The following is a 27779-nucleotide window of genomic DNA, read 5'->3' as shown; positions in this document are numbered from 1 at the left end:
CCATATTTTCCCTTTCACAGGACCAAGCCATGTCGAAAGCAACTTGAAGTTCCAGAAATTTATCGGAACTAGTATTATGAACTAAAAGTGGGATCCTAAGTAATTGAGACATGTTCAAGAGAATAATGTCGCTAATAAGAGTAGGGAATTACTAGAAATAGATAGCAACAAACTCTTTATTTCCCTCTTCTAATATATCTATATTAGAGCGCTTCGCCATGAAAATCTGAATCTTGTTTTTCCTTATGAGTTATATGTCGTTCGCATTTTAAATGGTATGGAGTAAGTAATCTACCCATATGGATTTAAAAATACTCAATTGTGATTCTAAATAATCAAAAGTGACATAGATAACTTGCCAGGCAACAAACTAAAATAACATGGAAAAAAATATACTAGGATGGAAGGGAAATATCACATTTATGCGTGGTTTCTGTTATAAAAACAGTTCTTTCCGATAGAATAGAAAAAAAAAGAAAATGTAAATGGCCACCACTTGAGAGCCCAGTATTCATCGCATTAAGCTCGCCTCTGCAACAATTATAACGACCCGGTGAAGAGTTGAATGATATCCATTGCTCAATTGTTTGGGCTTCTACTCATTTCCATGACCCAACTGGTTTAATGGTCCTGCCCATGTAAACTTTAAGCTTTGAATCACAATATATAGATTAGATGACATGATATTTTAGTAAAATCAAAATAATACCTTATGAAGTTGAGGGATCAAAGTTCAAATGTTGGAATTTCAGAGGTGAAACCATGAATGCTTTGGTAAACTAGCCTGGATAAGAGAGTCCTATGTGGGTCTTTCTCTCTTTTCTCTTTCAAATAGTTAATGGATCTCTCAACTTCTGATTTCACATTCATATATACTTCATGAGCTTTCTTCTTGTCTCTCAGTTCATTCATCCTCCCTTCATATTATAACAAGAAACGGAAATTTTACGATAATTGTTAGCGTCTAACTATGACAAGTTTGTGCATCAAACTCAATAGTTTCAATATACCTTCTGTTTCAATTGGCTTCCCGAACAACATATAAAAACGACCGGGAAATTTTGGGAGCATCACTGGTACATACATATCTTGTTTTGCAACTTCTCCTTCGGCACCCACTCTACAACATACGAAATATAGAATTACTTGGCTTGACAGGAAAACGAACGAGGCTTATTCACTAACAAAACAGAAAAAAACTAATCATATTTCAACACAAAAAGCGACTAAGAAATAAACATGGAATACCTCAACTTGGTTGTGATTGTATCATTAATTTTTTCTAGTTCAGTCTTCAAGTAAGGGATTTGCTTGTAATCGTCTATATCCAGAACTACCTGGAAATAACGAAAATCCAAGATTTGATTCATAGATTGAAGCAGAGGAAACAATGCACGAAACAAATAGAATATGTTTGAAGTAGTTAGAATACAAACGTAAATAGAAGATTATGAGCATCTTGAAGGAACATTTTACATAGGAAAACTTGGTTCTGATAAATTCCAGACTCCTTAAGTATTAAACTTACATTCAAGAGGTCATCGGCTCCAATAACACCTAAAGGAACAATTTTGGCCCCAAATCGAGCAGCAACTCTAACAAACTCTGCTTCTATTGGCCAGAATAACTTGTTTTCCTCTCCCTATAACGTTTCAACGGATACAAAATCAGACTTCAACTACCACAGAATCTGTATACCCCAAACCCATCCTCCAAATAAAGGTTATGGGTATAACACGGAAAGTTTGATGGATGAGCTACTAACCTTGCGATGAAGTGCCTCACGAACGCCTCCAGGGTGTAACAGAACGTGAGATTTATTAGCAAGAAGTCTATATAAGTTTCTTGCTGATACAGGAACTCCACCCATTACTTTGGCTGTATCAAATGATGATGGGTCTAGTTGAAGGTATTCGAAGTCTTCTTGAAACAAAATTGGGTGTCCTACTACTCTTAACATAATATTTCTCTTCAACAGGAAAGTAGCCACAATAGGAGCCACTTCTAATCCCATTAACAAGTGATATCCAACAAATAAAACTGGTCCCTCGTGAGGAATTCCTTCAAGGCTTCTCACTATTTTCCCATTTTCTAATGTTGAGAGCATAACAGGATCGGCAACAGTTTCGATCCACCTGAAAGCAATGGTGCAGAAACGAGATTATTCGGATTACATTGCTAAAGATTGCTCATTTTATTAAAACCTCAATTGTGACAGACCCACATCGCTCGAAGAGCGCTCAGAGCTGGCTAAAGGTGCATGCTCAAGCTTAGAAAGTGTCGTTGAGGCATTTTTGGCGCGCTCGTGGAGCCTTCACCATGAACAAAACCTCTTACCCATGGACTTGGGCTAAGGCTTGGGGCATTACATCAATAGTCATAGTTCATCATGGATAGGAACAATAGTTCTGAGATAACTGGTAAAGCAAAAAAATTGCACTTGTTATAATTTTGTATTGTTTACCTGTACGGTTCATATGCTCGTTTGATCACAGAAGGAGTTGGTGGAATAAAATCTGTTACATAGTCGACATATCTTGTACGCCGATAACAACCAGCTCCCTTAATGACACTGACAACATCGAAACCATCTTCCTAGTTCATGTCAATCAAACGACATAATCACGATTGGAAGAGCAAAAAACTACTACTTCTTGAAGAGAAGATCTGGGACAAGGTTACCTGGTACGCGGATCGCTCCGGTACGTGGTACGGGTACCGGTACGCGGAACGCTACCATGTGAGTATCGGGTACGCTAGGGGTATACTTCTCCGGTACGCCATTTTCGAGTTCAATACGTTTTGGACTATTTTTCATTAATACTCTCTATGATGCATTTATAATAGATACACCTACTCTTAGACATCATTTCTCCATCAAACTTACAATCTAGCAAGCCAATTAAAAAAGTTCTTGTGGTTTAACTACCCAATTAGTCTAATTTATAGTTTTCTACAAAGATTTTAGGTTAATTAAGACTAAAAATTCAGGTACACTAATTGTGGGGTACCGGATCGCGAACCCACCAAAAAGGGTACAAAATTCGGGTACGGTGAATCGGGTACGCGGTACGTAGGGTAGAGGAGAGTATCTGGTAACCTTGATCTGGGATGTCCTACCATGAAAAGGGAATGACCACTGTCTTTGAAGCTGCGCATTTGGCAAGAAGGTAACAACTTATGAAGTCTTTCAGCTTCTTCTAAACTCGGTAACCACTGGTCCTTTCCACTGAAAAATCATTAGTAAAATTAATCACGTCTTTCAGAATATCGAATACTTGAATGCTTACACGAAAAGTGTACAACGCTTGTCCGGATGCTAGGCTTTTGAGCAACACTTACAATAGACCAATTTTTCTATCTTATTGAATAGAAATCATTCCTACCACAAGCAAGATCAAAGTACAGATTAATCAAGACCTGGCAAGTATCAGAGTTTGAGCTTTAACAGCATAGATGCAAGAATTAGCATATGATGAAGCTGATTCGAGCAATTTTAACTTCCAGAGAAGTGAATCTCTTGGCAAAACATCAGACAAAACCTGCAAGTTGAACCATTTGATACATTAAATATCAAACAAGTGTCACTTTGTTAGATGGACATTAATAAGCAGATCATACTTGTCTTTTTTTCTTTCCGAGTTTATACTTACGGAAATGGAAGATAGTAGATCAGAAAGGTTCTCTGATAGTTCTTCAACATTTTGTGGAAGGGTAGACTTTTTTTGTCCGATAGCCCTCACCATCCATAGCGGATCACTCACTACACATTATAAAGTAGCAAATATCCATCTTCACACCAAATGAATTTACCGTGGAATTTGGAGAAGATGGTTCAATTATATCCACAAATACACATATTTGAAGGAAAAGGAACTAAAACCTATAAAAGGAGCTAGTATGCAAGGAAAGCCAATATTGAGCTCTTTCGGAATAGCTTCTAGGAATGGAACAAGATTTCGGAGGTGTGACTTTCCGTATGATGTAGCTGCCAAAAGAAGATTGAACAAGTAACTAAATTGTTTAACCTCTCCAATTTAGGATATATATGCAATTTCAAATCGAAAACTAGAAAGTTTATATAGGTGAAGAACGGTTGATTGGATAGGCAAGGTCCTCAAACTATCGAAATGTGCGTTCCAAACCCAACACAAGGGTTGAAACGGTTAGTAGGCTACCTCGAGCTAGCTCACTAATGGTTCCGTTTAGGGGGCCTGATTGGTTAAGCCATGGTCAATCCATCTATTAGGATGTTAAGCTCTACTGTCGAGAGTCATGGTTCTAACATTTTCCCCAATGGCAACTTGTGAGGACCCAAATATCATTACCAAGGAGAACAATGAATAACGTCTAACCTGGGTTTGCCAGTAGTAGCACAAGATCTATAGTAGGACTCCGGGCTGCAACAACTAGTGCAAGGCATCCTCCAATGTCTTCCCCAACAAGATATATGGGTCTATTTGGCGATCGACAATTCTCTGCCTTAACTGTTGCCTCAACAAACTTCACCAAATCTGCAAGAAATTGATAAAAAAAAAACTTATCCAGTTCAAAAGAGTACCAGCCAATAGTAATGCATTTCATATTCACCCGCCTTCGCTTACTCCATTTTCTTTGTGAGACTCCGATAGTCCTACATCGCTCGGGAGATCGTCTAGAGCCTTGGCTACAGTTGCGTCTCAGGCTTAGTAAGTGTTGTAACCTTTTGGGTAGGCTCGTGGAGCCTTCGCCAGGAACAAAACTTTGTACCTGTTGGGCTTAAGCATGGGTTTCAAAAGCTAAGACAATACCGATAAGTGCTAAGGGTTGGATCAAATAGTCATCTATTTGAATGATAATGATAATAATCAATTGAACTACAATTTCTTGTTCCTACTTTATAATATACTGTGAAGAATGTGTTACCTTTAAATGGGGTACGATCCTTGACTGGGATATGAAGACACCAAATATCAAACACCCTGTGTTCATTTCAATGTCATTATAGAGACTCTCAAAATGAAAACTAAGATCTGATTATGTGTGAATCTATCTCTATTAAATCAAATGAAATCAATAAAAGTTTGTACATACTTCCCTAGTCTCTGATGCTGTGAAAGGATCCCAAGTCCAGTCCCATCCAGGCCTTCAAAAATCACAAAAATAAAATTTATCTAAGACAAAATGCAATTTGTAATGATTTAATTAGAAATCTAATTAATAAAAAAGAAATAATGTAAATGTAAAAAGTTAATTAATGTATATTCCTAGGTCAACTGAAAGTCAAATAATATTGGTGAGGTACTAAATTCGAACAAATTATTACATTATTTATAGCATAAATTACATGGGATAAATTTTGATGACAAACTGCTTCTACCGAGATTCGATCTCGCGACCTCATAGACTTAAGAGGGGTTCCAATCACTGCACCAAAGACGGGTGGACCAGATCAAATCTGTTGACAACCCTTCCGGTGAGAGGGATGCATCTATAGATAAACTATTCGTCTTTGCACTTAAAGATATTAAAAAGGAAAGATAGGGCAAGGAAAATCTCAAATATATTTAGAAGATGATTCAAAGTCAACTGCCGAAATTTCATCTTGTTTTAAGACACAAATCAAGGGGGACTTGACAAATCAACCCTAACCACCTCCGAATGGCCGCGGTTTTGAAGAATAAAGAGAAATACCTGGGAAATAAAAAAATTCTGTAAAATTTGTCAACTGAGATTGATTTTTTTTATTCTATTTGCTACTATAATTAAACTTTTAGAATGTGTTTACCTCTCTTGGGGAAATAAAAAATTCTGTTAAGGCTCAAAATTAAGTGATTTGTAAGATTTAGAATGTGTTTACCTCTCTTGGGGAGGAGTAATGGATCAAGAAACTTGCTTTAGACGTCCCATGGAAGATGTATAGCTTCAAGATATTTTGTTTTATGAATTCTAGAGTTTAGAATGTTATTTTCATTTTTTAACTCCCTGGCTTTTTTTTTCTGATTTTAGAGAAGTAGGGGTTGAAGATTTGGAGAAGATATGTTAGAGAAATGATGGAGAAGGAACAACAAAAAGTTTGGCTAGAACTTATAGAAGAGTAAGATGGATGGGTTTTTCTCAAGAGAAGAAGAAAGGGAAGGGGGAAGAAGAAAGAGGAGGGAAAGAAGAAAGAGGGAGAAAAGACTTAAAATAAATAAATTTTGTTACTTAAAATTAATTTTGTAAATCTTAAATTTTTTCTGTATTCCTAATAGGAAAATATGTTTTGGAGATTTTACAAAGAAACATAGCTTCGCACGAGAATTTATTCCCAGGAGATTTTTCTTTATTTCCCAAAGTCGCGCCCTTCGGGATTCCCTTCCAAATCAGCCTAGAATTTTTCTTGCTAAATCATTTTCCAAACCAAAAAAAAAAAAAAATGTGTGAAATGAGTATTTACCCAAAATACAAAATTAGACACAAGGTTAAAATGTTCACTTATAAAGTTAGGCACACTCCTCTCAACTAATAAACACCATCTTTAAATCATCTCCATCTCCACCCTCGAAGAGAAAATTAAGTCAAAAAATGATCCAAATAAAGAAAACAAAAAAGTTAAGACTCCACCAAGGATTTTATATATTTTTTCCTCAAGATGATTGATAATTCTAACACCACATTCATAATTCTAATGGGTGATTTTAATGAACTTAATTACATAAGGATGCAAATATTGAACTATAAACAACCAAGTAAGCTAAAAAAACAAGACATAAATGATAATGATGAGAGAAAGATGGTAATACCAGGCAAGTAGAGAAGAAGAGGAGAATTGTTCCACTGAAGTCGTGATTCGAGCGGAGAGAACCACCGAGGTGGTCCTTCGTCTGGCTTTATCATAATCTTAGTATGTTCTATGTAATCTTTCATGTCAATGGGTACATTTTCGTCATCGATTAGACGATTATTATATGTTTCTTCCTTTCTCATTGTACCCATTATTCCTATAGTAGTACTACTCTTTAATTTCATTTTTCTTTTTCCTCCTCTTGTTGATACTAATGATCTTTGATGATGAGTTGAAGTTGTTCTTGCCTTTAACCTTTCATGGCATGGCAAGGTTTTAAGTGACATTCCTCCTCTTGCTACTACTACCCCACCCATCATCATCATCTTTCTCTCTCTAAAATCTTTCAACTCCAATGAGTAGTGCTAGAGAGAGAGGAATTGATTATAAAGGTGGTAGTGAGATTTTTATAATGTCAAAAAAATGGTGCTGCCCAGGCTCGAACAGGTTCTATAACCAACTACACCACAAGACCTTATTGATACATTTGTGAATCCACTAAAAAAATATTATAGGCGCTCTCAATTATAAGCAAGTTATCGATTACACTTTTCGTTCTATTGCTGACAATATTCCATGTGAAATTACTTGATATTTTCCCTTTCACTGGGACCCAGCCATGTCGAAAGCAACTCGAACTGCCAGAAATTTATCGGAAGTGTCATGAAAAACCATACTAAAAATGGGATCCTAATTAATTGAGACTTGTTTGAGAGAATAACGTCGCTAATAAGACTAGGAAGTCACTAGAAATAGCCGTTATTTCAACAAACTATTTAATTTCCTCTTCTAGTGTAGTGAAAAAGATTCTGTATGGCTTTTTTCGAATAAAAGTAAATTGAGTTTTAGACGTTTATGTTAGTGATATAAATGATTAGAGTTGGTTTCTCATCAACTTTATGAAGTTACATAATTGGTGAAACACTTCATCAATAAGAGTAAAGAGTCTTCATTTATACTTGATATTATAGTTGGTAATGCTTACCTCGCACAAAGAGACGTATAGTTGATATATTTTTCCCAATATAAACGAATTGGGCAATGAAAACGCGGAATATGCCAGACCAACTCAAGAAACAAATACTGTAAAACATAAAGATGACCATGTATCTTTCTGCCAATTATTGATTTACAGATTCACTTTGCTCATACACCAATTATTTATACTGCTCAATCTAACAAATTTTAGTATTTTGGGTGGTGATGATTTATTCATAATAGGTTTGGTCGACTCCGAAGTCCCCATTAGATGACTACTTCCTATTTATAAGAGTCGTATGCCCGCCCGCCATAACCGTGTCTAGATCCAAATTATGTCAGATAGACTCCTATGTCATTGTACAGTTGGATAATTCTACTTTGACCTCCTAAAAAGTAACCAATTTACGGAAATGGGCTCATAAATATGACTAGCTTTCATTGGTCTCTTTAGGCACATTTTCCTCAGTCAACTATTAGCCAATATATCATCTTTTGGTCGTGTTAACAGTAGCTATTACATGAAGAAGGTGTTAGGGTTTCGAACAGAAGAGAAGGGAAGTTTCGCACAGACGAGAGGCTAGGGTTTCGAATAGATGAGAAATGAGTTAGGGTTTTCTAACTCATCTTTTATATGTGGACCAGTCAATGCATCTTGACTATAAGTCAAGTCCTGGTCGTAGTCCTCTTGGTTCTCCTGGTCAAAGTCAGTCATGTCTGAAGGCAGCCACAAGTCAGCAAATCCATTTATCTGAAAGCACTCTCGAGTCAGCTAGCTGAAATAAATAACAATAAGATTGGTTACTAAACTGTTTTAGTTTGTTAAAACTAAATCTGTTATTATAACTAATTCAGTTATAATAACAGATCTTCTTTCTCTCTCTCTTCTTCTTCTTCTTCATTACTAGTATAAATATAAGTTGTAATCACAATTTAGAATTTGATTGAAATAAAATAGGGTTTGGAATTTCTTACATGGTATCAGAGCTTCAGGCTAGATCTTCATCAAGTTTTCTCCAAACTCAACAACAATCTCAACATTAAGATCAAACATCTCGCAAAATCAAACATTTCAAAGTTAAAATTCGTTACTACAACACAAAAATCATCAAAATCTCAGTGATTATCACAGAAAACTTACTGTTTTTTCAGGCCTTTTCATGGCTTCCGCAACTCAAAGCAATCTTCCTCCAATTTCAGCAGTAACCAGCTTCATTACTGAAAAGTTGGATGACTCCAACTATCTCATGTGGAGAGATCAAGTCGAGACAATGCTTAATACCTATGAACTCATAGGTTTTGTTAATGGTTCCATTGAAGAACCACCTCAGTTGAAAGTTATTCATGGAGTTGAACAGATGAATCCAGATTATCAGCAATGGAGGACAAAAGAGAGTTTTGTCAAATCTTATCTCAAAAGTACACTGTCAAAGTCAATCTATTTTGATATCTATGGTCTTCAATCAGCTCAAGAGATATGGAATTACCTTGATCTCACCAACAATGAAGGCTTAGAATCAAGGAAAGATCAACTTAGAAGAAAACTTCAAAACATTAAAAAAGGTGATGCTTTTATAGCTGAATATCTTAGAGAAATCAAGCTTATTTCTGATTCACTTTTGTCTGTTCATGATAGAGTAACTGAGTCTGAGCTAGTTAGAATAGCTATTCATGGTCTGTCTTCAGAATATGACCAATTTGTTATAGCCTTAAGGGCTAATAATGAATCTCTCTCTTTAGCTCAACTTAAATCAAGGCTTGGTCAGCATGAACAATGGTTATCTACCAAAGATTCTGCTCATGAAGTCTATTATGTTAATAGATCAGGATATAGACAAGGGCAGAAACAAAAACCCTCTCCTACTTTCTATAAGAATCAAGCTCTTATTAAGAAAGAAGGTACTGTTCTAAATAATTCAAACAATCAATATAGAAATCAAAAAGCAGAAGACTTTGATTTTTCTACAGTACCATGTGGGATTTGTAAAAGATGGGGTCATGCTGCTGGAGTATGCTATTTTAGGTATAGGCAACATAAAACTCAAAATGGATATCATACTGAAGACATTCAACAAATAACTCAAGATGCTGAAAATATACAACATGATTCTAAATCCTATCCATATGAGGAAGAATCATTGCTAGAATGTAACAATGCAGCAGTTCAAAATCATACTTTTAGTGATGAAGATGATGTGTTCCAAGAATGTCATACAGCTATAGTTTCTGATGAGAATGCAGATGAGTTTCATGATTGTGAAAACTTTAATATAGACATGGAACTATCAACTGAAACATGCTATACAACTAGTAATCTGCCCAATACTACTGCTATCAAAGAACAGTCCTGGCTGGCTGACACAGGAGCCAATAGTCATATGACTCATACTTCTGAAAATATTTTATCTCCTCAACTTTATCAAGGAACTGAAGCAGTTATGGTGGGAAGAGGTAAATTTTTACCAATTGCAAGTACAGGTACATCAAAATTATCAACTTCTAATTGTGTCTTTGATCTCAATAAAGTTCTTTGTGTGCCTAATCTCAAAAGAAATCTATTATCCATCTCAAAATTCACAAAGGATAACTCTGTTTCAGTTGAGTTTATGCCTTGGGGATATAGTATTAAGGATATTTGGTCCAAAAAGATCTTAGCTGAAGGGCCAGTTAAAAACAGTCTATATCCTATAGAAGTACAACAGCACATGATTCCACATAGATCAATAGAAGCACATATGACACAAACTGCTACAACTTTTGATACATGGCATGCTAGATTAGGTCATTCTCATCATGGTATTGTGAAACAACTTCATAAAGAAAACAAAATCCAGCTATCTACAAACAGTGACAAATCATTTTGTAACTCATGTGAACTAGGAAAGAGTAAATGTTTACCTTTTGACACATCTCATACCACCACTAATACACCCCTTCATTTAGTTCACTGTGATATATGGGGGCCTTCTCCTATTACTACTCCAAATGGTGCTAGATATTATATCTTATTCTTGGATGATTTCAGCAAGTATAGTTGGATTTATGCTATGAAGTTAAGGTCTGATAGCATCAAGTGTTTTCAACACTTCAAATCTACAAATGAGAATCTACTCAAGGTAAAGATTGTTTACTTTCAATCTGATGGAGCCCCTGAATTACAGAAAGGGGATTTCAGATCCTTTTTAGACTCTAATGGCATTATCTTTAGGAGTTCTTGCCCATATACTCCCCAACAGAATGGGAAGGCAGAAAGAAAACATAGACACATAACAGAGTTAGGAAATACTCTGTCTTTTCATTGCTCTTTACCAAAGTCTCTTTGGTTTGATGCATTCAATACTGCTGTCTATATCATAAACAGACTGCCTACTCCAACTCTTCAAGGTATGTCACCATTTGAAGTATTGTTTCATGTTGTTCCTGATTATTCCAACTTGAGGATCTTTGGGTGTGCTTGTTATCCTCATTTAGGAGAGCTTAGAAAAGACAAACTCAGTCCTAAGAGTGTGAAATGTGTCTTTTTGGGGTATAGTAATGAGCACAAGGGATATAGGTGCTTTGATCCTACCACCAAAAGACTGTATATTTCTAGACATGTCACTTTTGATGAAGGTAGTTTTCCATACACCAACATCCATAAGAACAAGTCTAGTTGTGATCAGAGTTCAGAGCCTTTCATTTCATTACCTCTGCCCTCTCTTATCACTACTCAGTCCTTACAGCCTGAATTAGGTACATCTAGTCCTAGTACTAGCTCACCAGCTAATTCAAACTCAAGGGAGTTGTCTGCTCATGAGATAGGGACACCTAATAATACTATTAGTACACCAGCTATCTCTCAAGTTCAACCACAAACTGAGCAAATAATAACTAGAGGAAGAAATGGTATTATCAAGCATAAAAATCTACCCACTGACTTTGTGGCTCACTACTCATCATCTCACACCCTCAATGTAGCCTATCTTTCCATTCTAAAACTACCCACTGAACCAACCACATATAAAGAGGCAGCCAAACAGAAAGAATGGTGTCAGGCTATGCAAGAAGAATACATGGCATTGCAGGAAAATAAAACTTGGTCATTAGTTACATATCAAAGTTCAATGAATGTATTAGGCTGCAAATGGGTATACAAGCTCAAACAGAAAAGTGATGGCACTATAGAAAGATATAAAGCAAGGTTAGTAGCAAAAGGATTCCATCAACAAGAAGGTGTGGATTTTTCAGAGACCTTTAGTCTTGTTGTCAAGGCTACTACTATAAGATTGATTCTCTCTTTGGCAGTAACAAAATCATGGCACATAAGACAATTAGATGTGTCAAATGCATTCCTTCATGGAATTTTGGATGAGGCAGTGTTTATGGTTCAGCCTCCTGGGTTTGTACAACCAGATAAAGAATCTCATGTTTGTCACCTTCATAAAGCCTTATATGGCCTTAAACAGGCTCCTAGGGCATGGTTTAATAGATTTGCCACCTTTCTCTATCATTATGGCTTTCACAAGAGTAGGACAGATCATTCCATGTTCATACTTCATAAAGATTCAGAGATGATAGTACTGTTATTGTATGTTGATGACATTATTCTCACAGGCAGCTCACTGCCTCTCATCAACAAGTTAATCAGTGATCTTAGTGGTACATTCAAGATGAAGGACTTAGGACCTCTGGCTTATTTTTTGGGAATTGAGGTCTCTCAAGGGTCTTCTAAACCAGTGGTCAAAGAATTTCAATTTCAGATGGTGATGAACTACCTAGCCCTACTGAGTATAGGAGTTTAGTTGGTGCTCTTCAGTATCTAACCTTAACAAGACCAGATATTTCATATGCAGTAAACTATACAGCTCAGTTTATGCATAAACCCACATCTTCTCATCTGGTAGTAGTCAAAAAGATTTTGAGATACTTAAAAGGGTCTGTGGGTTCTGGTATTCGATTATCTCCTAGCAATATTACTCAACTTACTGCTTACTCAGACTCAGACTGGGCTGGCTGTCCAGACTCTCGAAAGTCTACAGGTGGTTTCTGTGTTTTTCTAGGTTCTAACCTAATATCATGGAGTTCAAAGAAACAGGCAACTGTTGCGAAATCATCTACAGAAGCAGAGTATAAATCTTTATCTACCACAGCCACAGAATTAGTTTGGGTTTCATACCTGATGAATGAACTCAAGTGTTCATTACAAAAGCCCTTTCAGTTGTTCTGTGACAACATAAGTGCCAAATACCTCGCTTCGAATCCCATTTTCCATGCTCGCACCAAACATATTGAGGTTGACTTTCATTATGTTCGAGATCTAGTGGCTGATGGATCGGTTCAAGTTCTTCATGTTTCCACAACAGAACAGCTTGCGGATATCTTTACAAAAGGGTTATCACTCGAGGTTTTTGCTCGTTTACGAAGCAAACTCATGGATCATCTTTCATCTTCACCATGAGTTTGAGGGGGGCTGTTAACAGTAGCTATTACATGAAGAAGGTGCTAGGGTTTCGAACAGAAGAGAAGGGAAGTTTCGCACAGACGAGAGGCTAGGGTTTCGAATAGATGAGAAATGAGTTAGGGTTTTCTAACTCATCTTTTATATGTGGACCAGTCAATGCATCTTGACTATAAGTCAAGTCCTGGTCGTAGTCCTCTTGGTTCTCCTGGTCAAAGTCAGTCATGTCTGAAGGCAGCCACAAGTCAGCAAATCCATTTATCTGAAAGCACTCTCGAGTCAGCTAGCTGAAATAAATAACAATAAGATTAGTTACTAAACTGTTTTAGTTTGTTAAAACTAAATCTGTTATTATAACTAATTCAGTTATAATAACAGATCTTCTTTCTCTCTCTCTTCTTCTTCTTCATTACTAGTATAAATATAAGTTGTAATCACAATTTAGAATTTGATTGAAATAAAATAGGGTTTGGAATTTCTTACAGGTCGGATATTGGTCGTTGGCAGATAGGCATTCAACAACCAACATGCGGCACATTTACATTAAAAAATAACTAGAAACAAAAAATTAGTTGCTTCATCTCCTTCCTCCTCCATCGTCTCACCACCACCACCAATGGTCGGAATCACCGTCATCTCTTTCTCTTTATTATTTTCTCTCTCTTTGCTATCTTCTTCCGCATCTACTCTCTCTCTCTCTCTCTATTCCTCACCAAATCTAGATTGAGGAACTTCACTTTTAGTAGCACTGTCGAAAGGGTTGCTTCCCCTTTTAGGTTTGTCCAGAGAGAGAAGGCATGAAATTTTTTCTGGTACAGTAAGATTTGAACTCTGGTCTCCAGGACGGAAAAACACATGTTTTATTACCATCTAACTAATATGATTTCACATTTGGAGGTTAAATTGATTCATCCACACTAGTGTCTCTAACATATTAACATTGTTCTATCACGTCGGTCCTTCTCTGATATCATCTCAAAACCGATTGAGAGTCATGAAAATTTTCTTTATGTCCTACTACTTGGGTGACTATCCCGACTGTTTGGTTGGACACTTTCATTTACAGCCAGTGAGAAATACGTTATAAAGGAGATAATGACAGTTTTAAAATGTCAAAAAATTTGGTGCTGCCCAGGTTCGAACTGGGGACCTTCAGTGTGTAAGACTGACGTGATAACCGACTACACCACAGCACCTTATTGGTATACTTCTGAATTTATTTCTATGGGTGCGCCCAGTTATCGATTATGCTTTTCTGTATCGCCCAAAAATTTATGATAAGTCAATAATTAGTATGACAGTTGGTAGTGCATATATTTCGTAACGGAAGTCTCAAGTTCGATCTCATGCATAAAAGTGCAAATCCAGGATTTATTGAACTTGAGTATAAATAAAGTAGCTAGATAGATTTTAGGCCAAAAATTTAGTGGGACTTTAGGCCACTAGTTTAGCTAGGCTTTAGGTCAAAATCCGTTTCTGTAATGATTTAATTTCGGCAATTATCGAATTTATCACAACGTTGATGTATCAATGATTTTGTAATGACTATCGTAATCAATATTATCTTAAAAACAACTTATCATAACTATTACGAAGAACCATACCAAAATGGGTTCTTACATAATTGAGATTTTTGTTTTAAAGAATAACGTTGTTAACAAGAATAGAGAATCACTAGAAAAAAGAATTATAACGACAAGTTATTTGTTTTCTTCTTATAATGTGGTGAAAAGTGTTAGGTATGGCCTTTTTCGAATCGAAGTAAGTTGAGGTCTAGACGATTATGTAAGTGATGTAAATGATGTTAAGTTTGTGGCCATCCAACTCAAAACCAATTGGCAATGAGTGGAGAGGACCTATACTTTATATTCTTGGTTGCTAGTTACCCATTCTCCCATGTGGGACTATTCTCACACGCCCCCTCACGTGTGGCGTTCTTTGAGCCTAACACGTGTGTTTTTTTCTTTACGGGTGACGTGGAGCACGTGTGGCTTTTAAGCCTATCACGTGTGGGCCTAGCTCTGATACCATGTTAAGTTTGTGGCCATCCAACTCAAAACCAATTGGCAATGAGTGGAGAGGACCTATACTTTATATTCTTGGTTGCTAGTTACCCATTCTCCCATGTGCGACTATTCTCACAAATGATAGTAAGAGTTTATTATCATGAAGTTTCATAATTGATGAAACACTTCATCAATTAGAGCAAGAAAATGCTTCATGTATGCTTTACTTGAATCATTTATTTAAGTAGTAACGCCTACCTTGGGAAAAGAGGCGTATAGTTGATGTATAATGTATTTGTCTCAAGAGTAATGATAGGGAACAAGAAAAACTATGCATACTTTAGACATACATCATATGTAGTTTGTTATGATTAGTGTTTTTGATGATTCTAATGAAGGATATGGTGCCTAAAGTCTGAAGGAATGGTATCGTTCCGAAGGAGTGTCCTTCGACCAAGGATGCAATGCGTGCAATTTGGCTATTAGGATCTTAATGACCTTATTCGGAAGATCATTAGTCCGGTCCAATTAGGGGTCGTAATGCTTAGCTAGAAGCCAACTACGATCGTCGAATCAAGAGTTGATTCGCGGCTAACATAGACCGGATCCTACAAGGGTTACACAACAGAATAATGATTTGAACTGAGAGAATTGACTAGATGGATGAAGGCAAATAAGTGGATTGGATCCGTTATTGGTAAGTCCTGAAAGATTCGGAGAAGTCCGAAAGAGATAAACATGTCCGGGCCCAAAAGGGAGGCCCGGAATGGCTTTAGGGAAGCCGGCCATGTGATGGCCGGCCAAGGCAATAGGGCCGGCCATGTGATGGCCGGCTAGGCCCTAAGTGGGCCGGCCAAGGAAGCCCATAAAGGGCTATGTTGGCCGGCCACACTTAAGTGACCCAATGGAGGGTATTTTGGGTGTTGCCTAATAATTAGGTTTATGGAATCCTAGTTTGAGTCTAATACCTCTTCTAGGGACTTCTATATATACCTAATTATACAACCTAAAGAGAAAGACATGAAACTGAGTGTCTGAAAGAGTTTCAGAATATACATCTCAGAGAGAGAGAGAAAAGGAGTTTTCTCAAGTATCTAGTCAAGAAGAAGGAGTTCTTCATCTCAACCTTCAAGAAGGTCCTAGCTGACTGAAAGGAGGGAGTTCAAGTCATTATTCGGTGTCTCAAGTAGAGGAGCTACACTTGGAGCTCTTATCTTCCGAATACTGATCGGAATTTAGTTCGTGGGAAAGCGATTAAGAGGTAATCATCTTTCCAATCTAGTTCATTGGTATGTTCATGTATAGATCCTGGAATTAGTGTTAAACATATGATGTTTGAGATTCCGCTACCAACACTAATAGACAATTAGGTGTATGAGATACACTAGGTTATTCCCCTTCAGTGGCATCACGAGCCGTTTGCATGAACTATCTTTGACTAGGTGAATTAGATTCATACTTGAACAACTAGATATTAGTGTTTTAATGTTTGAATAAAGATTTAAACATAAGTTTGATGAGATCAAATTAGGGTTTTGGATGAGATTCATAACCTAGAAACACTAGAAACATAGTTTTTTGAAAAGAGTTTTCATAAACAAGTGTTAGGGTTTTAGAATTTTGATAAAAATCATCAAAACCATGAAGATTGGTTGATGAATTGATCAAAAACAGTACCTAACAGCAGCTGGAACAGAAAGAAAGAAAAGAAAAAGAAGTTGGAACGGCAGGATTTTCCAAAAATTTGGAAACCCTACTGGCCGGACCGGCCAGGACGCGTCCGGGCCGGACCAGCACGTCTCGGACAGACAGTCCGAGACAGATAGGGACACGGACTGGAAATCCCAGTCCGTGAAGGACCGGGAATCCTAGTCCGAGCTGGACTAGGAGTCCGAGACTCTCGGGTCCCGGACATCCCAGAGCGTCTAGGACGCGTCTGGGAATCCCAGTTCAACACGGACTAGGAGTCCGAGACTCTCGGGTCTCGGACGTCCCAACGCGTGGGACGCGTCTGGGACATCCCAGTCTGAGACGGAATAGGATTCCGAGACAGGAGCGTCTCGGATATCCCTGACGCGTCTGGGACGCGCTCGAGGGAACCTATTTAGAGTCTCGGTCTAGGACCGAGACACTGGACGAGCGTCCGGATGCATCCAGGATGCGTCTGGAGCAACCAGAAGCATCTCGGATGCGACTGGAAGCTTCCGGACGCAACTCGGATGCAACCGGAGCATCCAGAAGCGTCTAGGACGCGTCTGGACGCGTCCAGAAGGCATCCCAGATGGGATGGCCTAGCCGTCTGTGCACAGAAGCGTCTAGGACGCGACTGTGGTGCACGGGTGCATCCCGGACCAAAAATCCGAGATGGCACGTGTGCTGTCCCGAGACCAGACACGTCGGGGACGCGTCTGAGAGTTCCAACAGCTCTCGGATTAAGCGTCCGAGAGGCATATGCAGCGACTGGATGGTCTGGACGCGTCTGGGACGCGACCAGGACGCATCCTAGACATCTCACCCGAGATGTCTATGGTCTGTCCTAGGACAGAAGCGTCTAGCTGGGCTAGGACGCGTCTGCCCGAGAGACATAGCACGGCAGGAAGGTGCTGTCTCTAGGACCGGACCTTGACCAGGCTGAGTCAAGAGTTGACCAGAGACCAGTCAAGGGGCTTTGACCAGGGTTGACTCAGATCTTTTTGAGTGAGACTCAAGGGCCTTTTGGGCCATGATCTGAAAGGGAGTTTTTCAGACTTTTCTCCCGGTTCCGAGCATAATTTTTCCGACTTAGACCCGGGTTAGAGGAGTACCCGAACGGAGTTTTTCCTTATTTTGGTTTTGGAAACAATTAAGGAAGAAACGTAATGTTCTAGTTTGAGTATTGAGAATACGAAACTTTAGAAACATTAGACATAGAGATGTCACAAATTCCCACGAATAGCTATGCGATAGCAAAACCTAGAAACGAATCTAGGATACATACTTTATTTATTATGATTGTCATATTTTTGTATGTATGGATGTATGTGATTGCGTAGAATAGTATACCTTTAGATAGGATTATCGTTTCTTGTTCTAAGCGCAAGGAGTTGTGCCCGAATAATACTTAGAGTATAGGGTCTTAGAATCTATTGACGAACTGAATGATGAGATCATGGTTCAAGTGGGAGTAGTCAATAGAGGTTCTTGGATATGAATCCAATCGAACCATAGGCGAACAAGAAATAAACTTAAAAGATGGGATCTTTTAAGGGGTAATACTAAGATTTAACAAATCATTACGCAAACCCACATAAACTTTTACGTAATAAATCATGAATGGTTATGCAAGAGTTCACAGTAACGCAACTTGATAAATTACGTAATAAGTCCCAAAAAGAATTTTGAGTAAAGCCTACCCAGATTAAGACACCTGTTGAGCCCTTGTTCATCGATGGTGGGTCATGCCAAAACAGGGTGCCATCTTTTACCTCGGGACAATACGGGTAGATCTATGAAGAGGTCTACATGTCTAAATGGTTATTCTCAAACGAGTCAGCAAAAGGGTTTTGGATTTCGAGGCTAAAGGACGATTTAATGTTTAAATCGTTAACCAAGAGTCATATGAGATATGATCAGTAAGGAGTTACTCACATAGGAGGGTGAAGTTAAGGGCAGTGCCAAAGTACGCTTAGCTTCACAGGAATGGGATCTTGGAATTATATTATTCTAAGGGGACAACAAAAGTAGAATAATATAGGCAAATTAAGAAAATTGCCAGGATAACAAGTTTAATCACTTTCGCATTTCTTACATGTAGTTTAATTATGACAACAAAAGACTCAAGAAGCATTCGCTGGCTTCTGGAAAAAGAAAAGTTGAATGGTGACAACTTTATGGTATGGGAAAGGAACTTAGGACTTGTACTAAGATCCGAACATAAGGCAAACGTGTTAGACACACCTATTCCTGTTCTCAATGAAGATTCGACTGAACAAGAAAGGGAGCAAGAAAGGAACATTCGGAAGAGGTCCGAACCCATAACATGCCTCATGTTGGCAACCATGGAACCTAATCTTCAGGATAAGTTCATAGAGATGGATGCCTACACCATGATTCGACAACTTAGGAATTTGTTCCAAAAGAAGTCAAGAATGGAGAGGTATGAGATTTCAAGGACGATATTGGATATGCGTCTTGAAAAGGGAAAGCCTGTAGGGCCACATGTTTTCAAAATGATTAGTTTTTTTGAAAAACTGAATCGACTGGGAGTCGATAATGGCCGAGATTTTGTCACTGATATTATTTTGCATTCACTTCATAGTGGGTTTAATCAATTTAGAATGCACTATAATATGAATGGCTGGGACAAATCTCTAGAAGAACTACACGCTATGCTCCAAACAGCCGAAGAGAACATTGTAATAGCTGAACCTAAGAAAGAAGTTCTAATGGTTCATAAAGAAAAGGGATTTAAGAAGGACGGGAAGCAGAAATTCAAAAGGAAGAAAACGGGTAGAGTGAAAGGTAAAGAAGTTGCCATGAACAAAAGTACCCATTCTGATTCCAAGTGTTTCTATTGCGATGGCACGGGCCATTGGAAAAGAAACTGTCCAAAATTCCTGGAAGACAGAAAGAGCGGAGCTGGGAGTTCCGGTCAAGGTAAAAATTGTTAAAAGTTATTCAATTAAATACACATTCCTCAAGGTATGCGATACCTAAGACTCTTATCATTGTGAATGACAGGAGCAAGAGGGAGCTAAGTATTTATTGAAGAGGAGATGAACCTGTCAAAACCTGAGAAGGCAAGAGTTGCTGGAAAAGCTCAAGAAGGATCATAAACTCGATAGGCAATACTTTAAAGTAGTTTTAGTATTTCTTTTTCTTTTTTAGAACATTGACTCTGTAATGAGATTATGGGAGTGAATAAAATATGAGATATTTTATGATGTTCTTAAAAGAGCCTATCTAACTTTTAAGTAAATTTTAACGAACGATCCGACTTAGTCATTCTAAATCTTGTAAGAGTACAAGAGTTCAGTTAATCGTAGAAAACAATGTTGGACATGAAAGTCTGCGATTAGTATGATTAGAATGGACGTAAGACTTGGTTGAGGAGGAGTTTTAGAAACAAATCCAAAATCGAGGAATGGGTCTGGATGACTAAAGAATATGATGAGATCATGAGTTCGATAGTCATCGGTCTTCCAAAACACAAAGTCTAATACGTATCTGCCAAACCACTAAAAACCTAAAAGCTATAGTGAATAATTGAGTCCATCCGGATATGGATATTATTTTAGAAGGAGTTCTAAAATTATCAATTATTCTAATGTCTAAAGAGTGTTAGACATAAGTTCTTCAAGAAGAAGAACGGGGTTTTCTCGCCAAACATCGGAACACAATGAGATTGTTGCTCTCGATGGTGTCTTCATTAAAAGGAGGGTCCTTCTAAGAAGACAAGTGGGAGGAAAAATCGAATGGGATTCGGTAAAGAGCAACAAGAGGAAGTAAGGAGTTACTTGCCTTAAAACGAAAGAGAGTAAGAGTTACTCATCTTACGTAACAAGGGATGTCAACTTGAATGGTTCAAGGGACGATCGCCTAGAAACTTCTTAAGGAGTTAAGAAGGTTGCTCAAAAACCCCAATGAGTCTTGAGAAGATTCAAAAGAACTATAGCAGAAACCACTCTGAAATTGGATCGGAAATCCAAAGAGATAAGAGTAAGAATGGTTGAATCTTGTGAGACAAGAAGGTAAGTGGGAGTGAAACAAGAGTTGTTTCAGGTCCTGTATGTGGGAGACATACAAGAAAGGACAAGAAGACGAGGGTGAATTAACCATAGGCATCAAAAGTCTATGGAGATAGACCTGAGATGATAAAGACTCGTTCAAAAGGAGTTTTGGAGAGGTCTGAATAAGAAATTCTCTTAGAGAGAAATTCTACCCAACTCCCGTGATAAACACAGGAGAGACACTTATGTTAGAAAACATAAGAACGATCATGAGATGATTGTTGTTTACCCGTACATCTAAAAAGCACTTGGAGTACGAAAAGATGTCGTCGCCCATACAAGTCAGAAGATTGAAGAAAGTCATAAAAGTAATCTTCCGAAAACAAAGATAGGAATCTTTTAGGAAGGACTAACAGATGGGAAAGAGTTTTCCATGGTGGGAGTCGTTACTTAACTCTACTAGATAAGAAAGTAAAATTAGAACTTGGGAAGTACTAATTTCAGTGGGAGGAAACTGATGATATCATAACAGCTATCGAAGAGTTCGAAAGCAAGATAATTACAAAGCGAAGTGAAAAGGAAACTAAACTGTCACCTTAGAACGATCATGAGATGCTCGGGTCTAGGGAATTAGGATCCAGGAGGAGAATCCTAAAAAGACTTGTAAAATTGAGAACGTGAAGGAGTTCACGCGGGTGCTCAAATTTTACAAACTCTTGTTATCCGAAATAAACTGGGTTTATTTCGTCATCTAAATTGTGGTTTAGAATTTAGACGACAGTCCAAAAGGATGGAGTGTTCCAGGTAGGTTTATTAGATACGTGATCTAATGAAAGAAACCCTACTAAGTGAACATGGAAGCACATCATCCTACTATCCCTAGTCCAGGTCATTAGTTGGACAATAATGACTTATGAAGACTAGCATGAGTGATTGACAAGATAGCGCTGTTTCTTGGGCTATGGGAATAGGAGTATTCAAAGGTCAACTTCATGGGTGTATAGTTGATACACTGGAAACCCGCCGAATGAGAGTACTTCAAGAGTTGAAGTTATAAGATGTCATAACTCTCATTTAAGCAAATTGGAGAGATTCCTCAAAACATGAGTACTCACTCAGTTTATGGAAGGAATGTCGAACTTTGGTACCGTCAAACGCCATCCGTAAAAAGTGGTTATAAAAGCGGCATACTGGGGGAGACAGGATAGAAATGAAATTGAGTGGGAGTATAAGAATGGATTATGTTTTCCTGAGTAAAATCAGGATAAAGTATCTCCGGGCCACTTGATGAGAAACAACTGAAAAATGCATGGCCGTGCTCAAACGGATTAAGAGTTAATCGTTTGGATTGGAAGTTGTTCTCGGGATCAAGAGAGTCTGATAAATATGACATATCAGATGAGATACGAAAAAACATGGGAATCGAGCATTGCACTTGTTCTAAGTACAAGTGGGAGACTGAAGGATATGGTGCCTAAAGTCTGAAGGAATGGTATCCTTCCGAAGGAGTGTCCTTCGACCAAGGATGCAATGCGTGCAATTTGGCTATTAGGATCTTAATGACCTTATTCGGAAGATCATTAGTCCGGTCCAATTAGGGGTCGTAATGCTTAGCTAGAAGCCAACTACGATCGTCGAATCAAGAGTTGATTCGCGACTAACATAGACCGGATCCTACAAGGGTTACACAACAGAATAATGATTTGAACGGAGAGAATTGACTAGATGGATGAAGGCAAATAAGTGGATTGGATCCGTTATTGGTAAGTCCTGAAAGATTCGGAGAAGTCCGAAAGAGATAAACATGTCCGGGCCCAAAAGGGAGGCCCGGAATGGCTTTAGGGAAGCCGGCCATGTGATGGCCGGCCAAGGCAATAGGGCCGGCCATGTGATGGCCGGCTAGGCCCTAAGTGGGCCGGCCAAGGAAGCCCATAAAGGGCTATGTTGGCCGGCCACACTTAAGTGACCCAATGGAGGGTATTTTGGGTGTTGCCTAATAATTAGGTTTTTGGAATCCTAGTTTGAGTCTAATACCTCTTCTAGGGACTTCTATATATACCTAATTATACAACCTAAAGAGAAAGACATGAAACTGAGTGTCTGAAAGAGTTTCAGAATATACATCTCAGAGAGAGAGAGAAAAGGAGTTTTCTCAAGTATCTAGTCAAGAAGAAGGAGTTCTTCATCTCAACCTTCAAGAAGGTCCTAGCTGACTGAAAGGAGGGAGTTCAAGTCATTATTCGGTGTCTCAAGTAGAGGAGCTACACTTGGAGCTCTTATCTTCCGAATACTGATCGGAATTTAGTTCGTGGGAAAGCGATTAAGAGGTAATCATCTTTCCAATCTAGTTCATTGGTATGTTCATGTATAGATCCTGGAATTAGTGTTAAACATATGATGTTTGAGATTCCGCTACCAACACTAATAGACAATTAGGTGTATGAGATACACTAGGTTATTCCCCTACATCTAATCTACTAAAGAACGAATCATGGAAAGCCACATAAGATGTATGTCCAGAATCTGTCTAGTTTTTCTTGTTCCCTATAATTTTTCTTCTCTCAATGTATTTATTGCAGTAGTAGAAACTGATGCAGGGGCACCCGGCGTGGACACTTTTTCCCGTGGACCTAACGGCCACGTAGGCCAACCGGCCATATTGATTAGTTTAGAAAGAGTCCTAGATTAGTAAGTTTCATAATGAATCTAGGTTTAGGAAGTTGTATTATTTCAGTATCTCTATTATTTAGGAAAGTCCAGTTTGAGTCTATCTAGGAAAGTCTAATATCCTATAAAAGGATGTCCAGTCTGTCTTTATGATTCATGTTGAAGAGAAAATCCCCTTGAGTTTAATAAAGTTTATCAAGTTTTAGAGTTATTTTAATCTTTCTTTTAATTGTTCTTCGTTTATTTATCGTCTTCTTTATTTCCGCTGCGTTCTACATCATGTGGTATTCAGAGCCACCAAAGTTTTGGGTGAATGATTCTAGAAATTTTTTTCCAGACAAGTTAAATCAGTACCAATCATATTCTATTCCTCAAGAAGATTATAATCCATCAGATTATACTCATGAAGGAATAACGAATCGCTGCTTATGCGCATCATGTTTGTATGCGAATAGAGATTCGTACAATTATCATTGGAATCCGGGAGAAACCGTATGAGAAAACCCACCACCGCCACCTCCGTACTCTAATTATACACCACAACCGTCCCCTTATCAATACCAAACATCACCACCACCACCAGTTTGTTATACACTATTACCTCAATCTTATTACTATCCGACACCAGACTCACCACCACCACCACCACCAACACCTCCGTACTCTTATTATTCACCACCTTTACCATCTTCATCACCTCTACTTTCATGCACTTATTATTCACCACAACCACCGACACCAACACAACCATCTTCGCTTGACGGTTCCGCGCAACCAACACTTTTGAAGAAATCTATGTCATTGTCCGAAGAAAAAGTTATTGATAATAAGAAGAAAGAGGATGATTGGTTGATAGTAGATTCGATAAAAATACCCATTGAACGAGCTCTCAAATCAGTTGACACTTTGGACAAACTATTTTCTTCTAGTACACCACAATCTCTTCAACTACAATCCACTATTTTGAGAGAATTGGGATTTGCTCATTGATGGTCCTAAAAAGTTACCTAAATAGGTTTCCACCCGCAAGTATACGGGCGTCAAGTAATAAGTCCGGTAAGACCGGTTCGTTCCTCAGAGACTAAGTTAAACTAAAATCTGTCCTTAAAACTATTGAGATTTAAAATTGGTTTTGATGGTGATGAAATAGAACTATAATATAAAACTCAAGAAAAATAAATAAATAAATAAATATTTCGATATTCAGAAAAAGGGAACCTAGGGTTTTCGAATCCGTTTTCCTAACAATTCTAAGGACAAATTAATTTTGGTCTAATTCGATAGTTCTTTGTATAACTCAGGTTTTCAGTCCATGAACGGTCTAAAGAAACCCGGAAGATATTATCGTTAAAACAATAAAAACTGTAATAAATTTATTATTAGAATAGTTATTTAAACTTCATCTAAAACCCTAGATATAAAAGACTTAGCTACTCATGCTAGAAACGATAAATATTCGAAGTAATAGAAGAAAAAGATGAAAGAAACTTACTTTTCTGCAATTTTCCCACCAAACAGACCCTTAAGGAGTTGATTTCTGTTTTTCCGAGAATCTGCCAAACGCACCCTCTGGGAAAACGATTTTCTCGTCTTCCCGGAAATATTTTCCTCTCTGGAAATTTATTTTCTCACCTTCTTCAACCTTCTTTCTCTCTCTAAACTTTCTGTTTCTTTCTCACTCTTTCTGTAATCTCTTTCTCTCTCTCTCTTTAATCTCCCTCTCTCTCACTAAGAAGCAGAAAATAACAAAGAGAAATAAAAAATAAACAAGAAAAACTAAGTTGATTAACCTCTCGGTTCTCTCTCTCTCTCTACAAAATCTCTTTGTCTCTCTCTCTAACTTTCTCTCTTCCTCTGTAATCTCTCTCTCTCTCTCACTAAGAAATCAAGATTACAAATCAAAGAAACAAAAAAAAGAAATTAAAAACAAATTGAATCAAAGCTCTCGGTTTAGTTTCTCTCTCTACTCCTCCTTCTCTGTTTTTCTTCTCTAAACCGTGATCCTTAACTCTCTGCTTCTCTTCTCTTTTATAGCCAACCAGTCTCTCCTTGATTCGAACTAATCTCCCAAAATCTCCTCCATCTCTCTCTCTCGGTTTTCTCTGATTTTCCTTTATCTCTCCCTCGGGTATATCTGTTTTCGACGAGAGAGAGAAGGAGATTTAATCTGTTTTGATTCCAATTCTGTTGCTTGGTTTTATGTGAGCTAGATAAGGTGCAACGCGGCCTATTGGAGCAGGTGGGACGGTGGCTTCTGGATCGCGAGATCAAACTTGATGACCGACTGCCGTTAGATGAAAAGATCGCGTGTAAAGAGGCACCGAAGTAACACAGATTGCAATGCACCGAATCACGGCCTGTAACTCATCCCGAAACACCCAAGAGGCCCACCAAGATTCCCGACAGTATACCTCAAACTCCTGATACCGTCAGATCGCGTCATGTCCTCCTGATAGATCTGCGCCAAGTGGCTCTAGGTATTTTGGTCAAATGATTTTGACCCCAATCTTTGACCTCACTTAAATTGCTCGTCCGGACCCCGATTCGACTTCCGTTTTCGCCTACGGACTCGTCTTGAACTCTATTTTCCATCCGAACACTTATCTTGATCAAGAAGTCAGAACCAACAAATGACCAAAATGCCCCTAGTCTGTATTCTTTTCGACTTTATCCGTTTTGCACGCGTAACTCTGTAAAAAGGTACCTGAACATAAAAGAGAGTAATTCGTGAGAGTAACTGCTCTAGAGAGACTAACTCGTCTAAATTAAGAGACTCAGATGGGACATTTTCATGTCTCATCACTCATTCCAAAGATACGTTCACTGAAGTAATACGTCAACCATCTTCCTCGCCTATTTTATCGTTCCATCAGGAAATAGAAAAAGAAAAAGAAAAAGAAAAAGAAAAAGAAGATTACGAAGAAGTTGCAAAAGAAGAAGATGAATCTTCCTTCGAAGTAGAAGAAGAGAAAGACAATGATAACGGTAGCAAAGATGAGGTTAGTTCTAATTCAAGGCCTACCAAAGACCAATCACCGTCGTCTTCCTTTCAACCGTCAACCAAAAACCCAGCAATGGCGAATACTGAACTTACTACTGAAAAACTCCAATATTTTGATCCACTGGTCGATGATGAAGATGATCCAAATAAAAATCTCGATATTTTCCGAACCACGCTTCTCCATCCCAATGGTCACCTCGATCGAACAACCTCTTCGATTGCAATGTCAAAACTCAAAAATTACAAACCTTTTCATGGAATTTCTTCTCTTCTTGAAGAATTAAAATCTTTTTCTAATCTTCACAAGGAACAATTTGTGTCTCAAGTTATTAGTTTATATGGTCAATCCGGCTTTGTAGACCATTCTTTCACGACTTTTCAGCATGAGGAACAACTGGGTATTTCTCTTTCATCTAAAACCCTATGTTCTCTTATTTTAGCTTGTGATCTTGCAAACAAATATGATGAGGTAAAGAGGGGTTTTCATGAATTCCCTAGCACTTATAATCTGAAGCTTGATCTTGATAGTTATAATATTGTTATTGTTGGTCTTTGTATCTCTGGTTCTTCTAGTTCTGTTTATACGCTTTTATCTGAAATGCGGAAGAATAACTATATACCAGATACTGCTACTTTTCGAACTATACTTCGCCGATTTCTCAAGGAAGATAAGTTAATTGATGTTGAGACAATTTTAGAAATTATGAAACAACAAGATGTTAGTATTTATGAACTTAGGATAAGAGTTTATATCAACTGTATATATCTTCGATGGCGAATTATTTTTTAGAGGAAATGTTATCACATGGATTGAAACCTAATCCAAAAACTTATCGTTATCTTATTAAAGGGTGTTGCTTTGACGGTAGTTGTGAAAAAGCAAAGAGGATTTTTCATTTTATGCCGAACGAGAACAGTTTTTATGATTTTATGACTTTGCAGATGTTTGTTGATACTCTTGTTCGCTATTTTGAGCTTGATGAAGCACGAAAAGTAATACAGGAAATAAAGAATTTTGAGATGAATGCTGGTACGTGGAAGGGACATGACGAACTTGTGATGCGAATGGTTTGTGATGCTTTAGGAGGATTCCTTGCAACAACAGGAGTTGATAGGAACGCCGTTGTCTGGGATGTTGATGGAGTTTTTAATACACCTTATTTCAAAGGTCAGAAGA

General features: G+C 38.0%; 1 protein-coding gene and 1 non-coding gene across 3 annotated transcripts; both read right to left on the bottom strand.

Annotated features, from left to right (window-relative positions):
* Positions 1 to 304: 304 nt before the first annotated feature.
* LOC147542411 (phytyl ester synthase 2, chloroplastic-like) lies at positions 305 to 7250 on the bottom strand. Of its 2 annotated transcripts, XM_086634779.1 has the most exons (15): positions 6765 to 7250; positions 5074 to 5125; positions 4906 to 4961; positions 4356 to 4514; positions 3884 to 3988; positions 3654 to 3763; positions 3421 to 3542; positions 3121 to 3229; positions 2465 to 2595; positions 1766 to 2135; positions 1529 to 1642; positions 1249 to 1337; positions 1011 to 1120; positions 710 to 917; positions 305 to 630 (listed from the first exon to the last, which is right to left on the bottom strand). In XM_086634779.1, exons 1-14 carry the CDS (start codon positions 7129 to 7131, stop codon positions 727 to 729), a joined length of 2085 nt encoding a protein of 694 aa, XP_086490905.1. In that variant the 5' UTR covers positions 7132 to 7250; the 3' UTR covers positions 305 to 630; positions 710 to 726. The 2 variants fall into 2 exon arrangements, with proteins under 2 accessions (XP_086490905.1, XP_086490904.1); XM_086634778.1 differs by having other exon boundaries at positions 305 to 917; positions 6765 to 7241.
* A 7092-nt stretch (positions 7251 to 14342) lies between these two features.
* TRNAV-UAC (transfer RNA valine (anticodon UAC)) lies at positions 14343 to 14416 on the bottom strand. Its single transcript has one exon. It is a non-coding gene; the product is annotated as a tRNA-Val (tRNA).
* Positions 14417 to 27779: the final 13363 nt, after the last annotated feature.

This window comes from Eschscholzia californica, unplaced genomic scaffold (genome assembly GCF_041429995.1).
Source record: "Eschscholzia californica isolate CP2 unplaced genomic scaffold, dmEscCali1.0.p SCAF_4, whole genome shotgun sequence".
Taxonomy (NCBI): Eukaryota; Viridiplantae; Streptophyta; class Magnoliopsida; order Ranunculales; family Papaveraceae; genus Eschscholzia; species Eschscholzia californica.
This window is presented reverse-complemented; position numbering and strand designations above follow the sequence as displayed.

Excerpts from the sequence above, each read along its gene's own strand:
- LOC147542411 (XM_086634779.1), bottom strand. The coding sequence starts at position 7,131 with ATGATGATGATGGGTGGGGTAGTAGTAGCAAGAGGAGGAATGTCACTT. Across the intron at positions 5,126-6,764 it reads TCTTCTTCTCTACTTGCCTG|GCCTGGATGGGACTGGACTT; the intron begins GTATTACCATCT and ends TGATTTTTGAAG. Across the intron at positions 2,596-3,120 it reads GTGGTCATTCCCTTTTCATG|GAAGATGGTTTCGATGTTGT; the intron begins GTAGGACATCCC and ends GACATGAACTAG.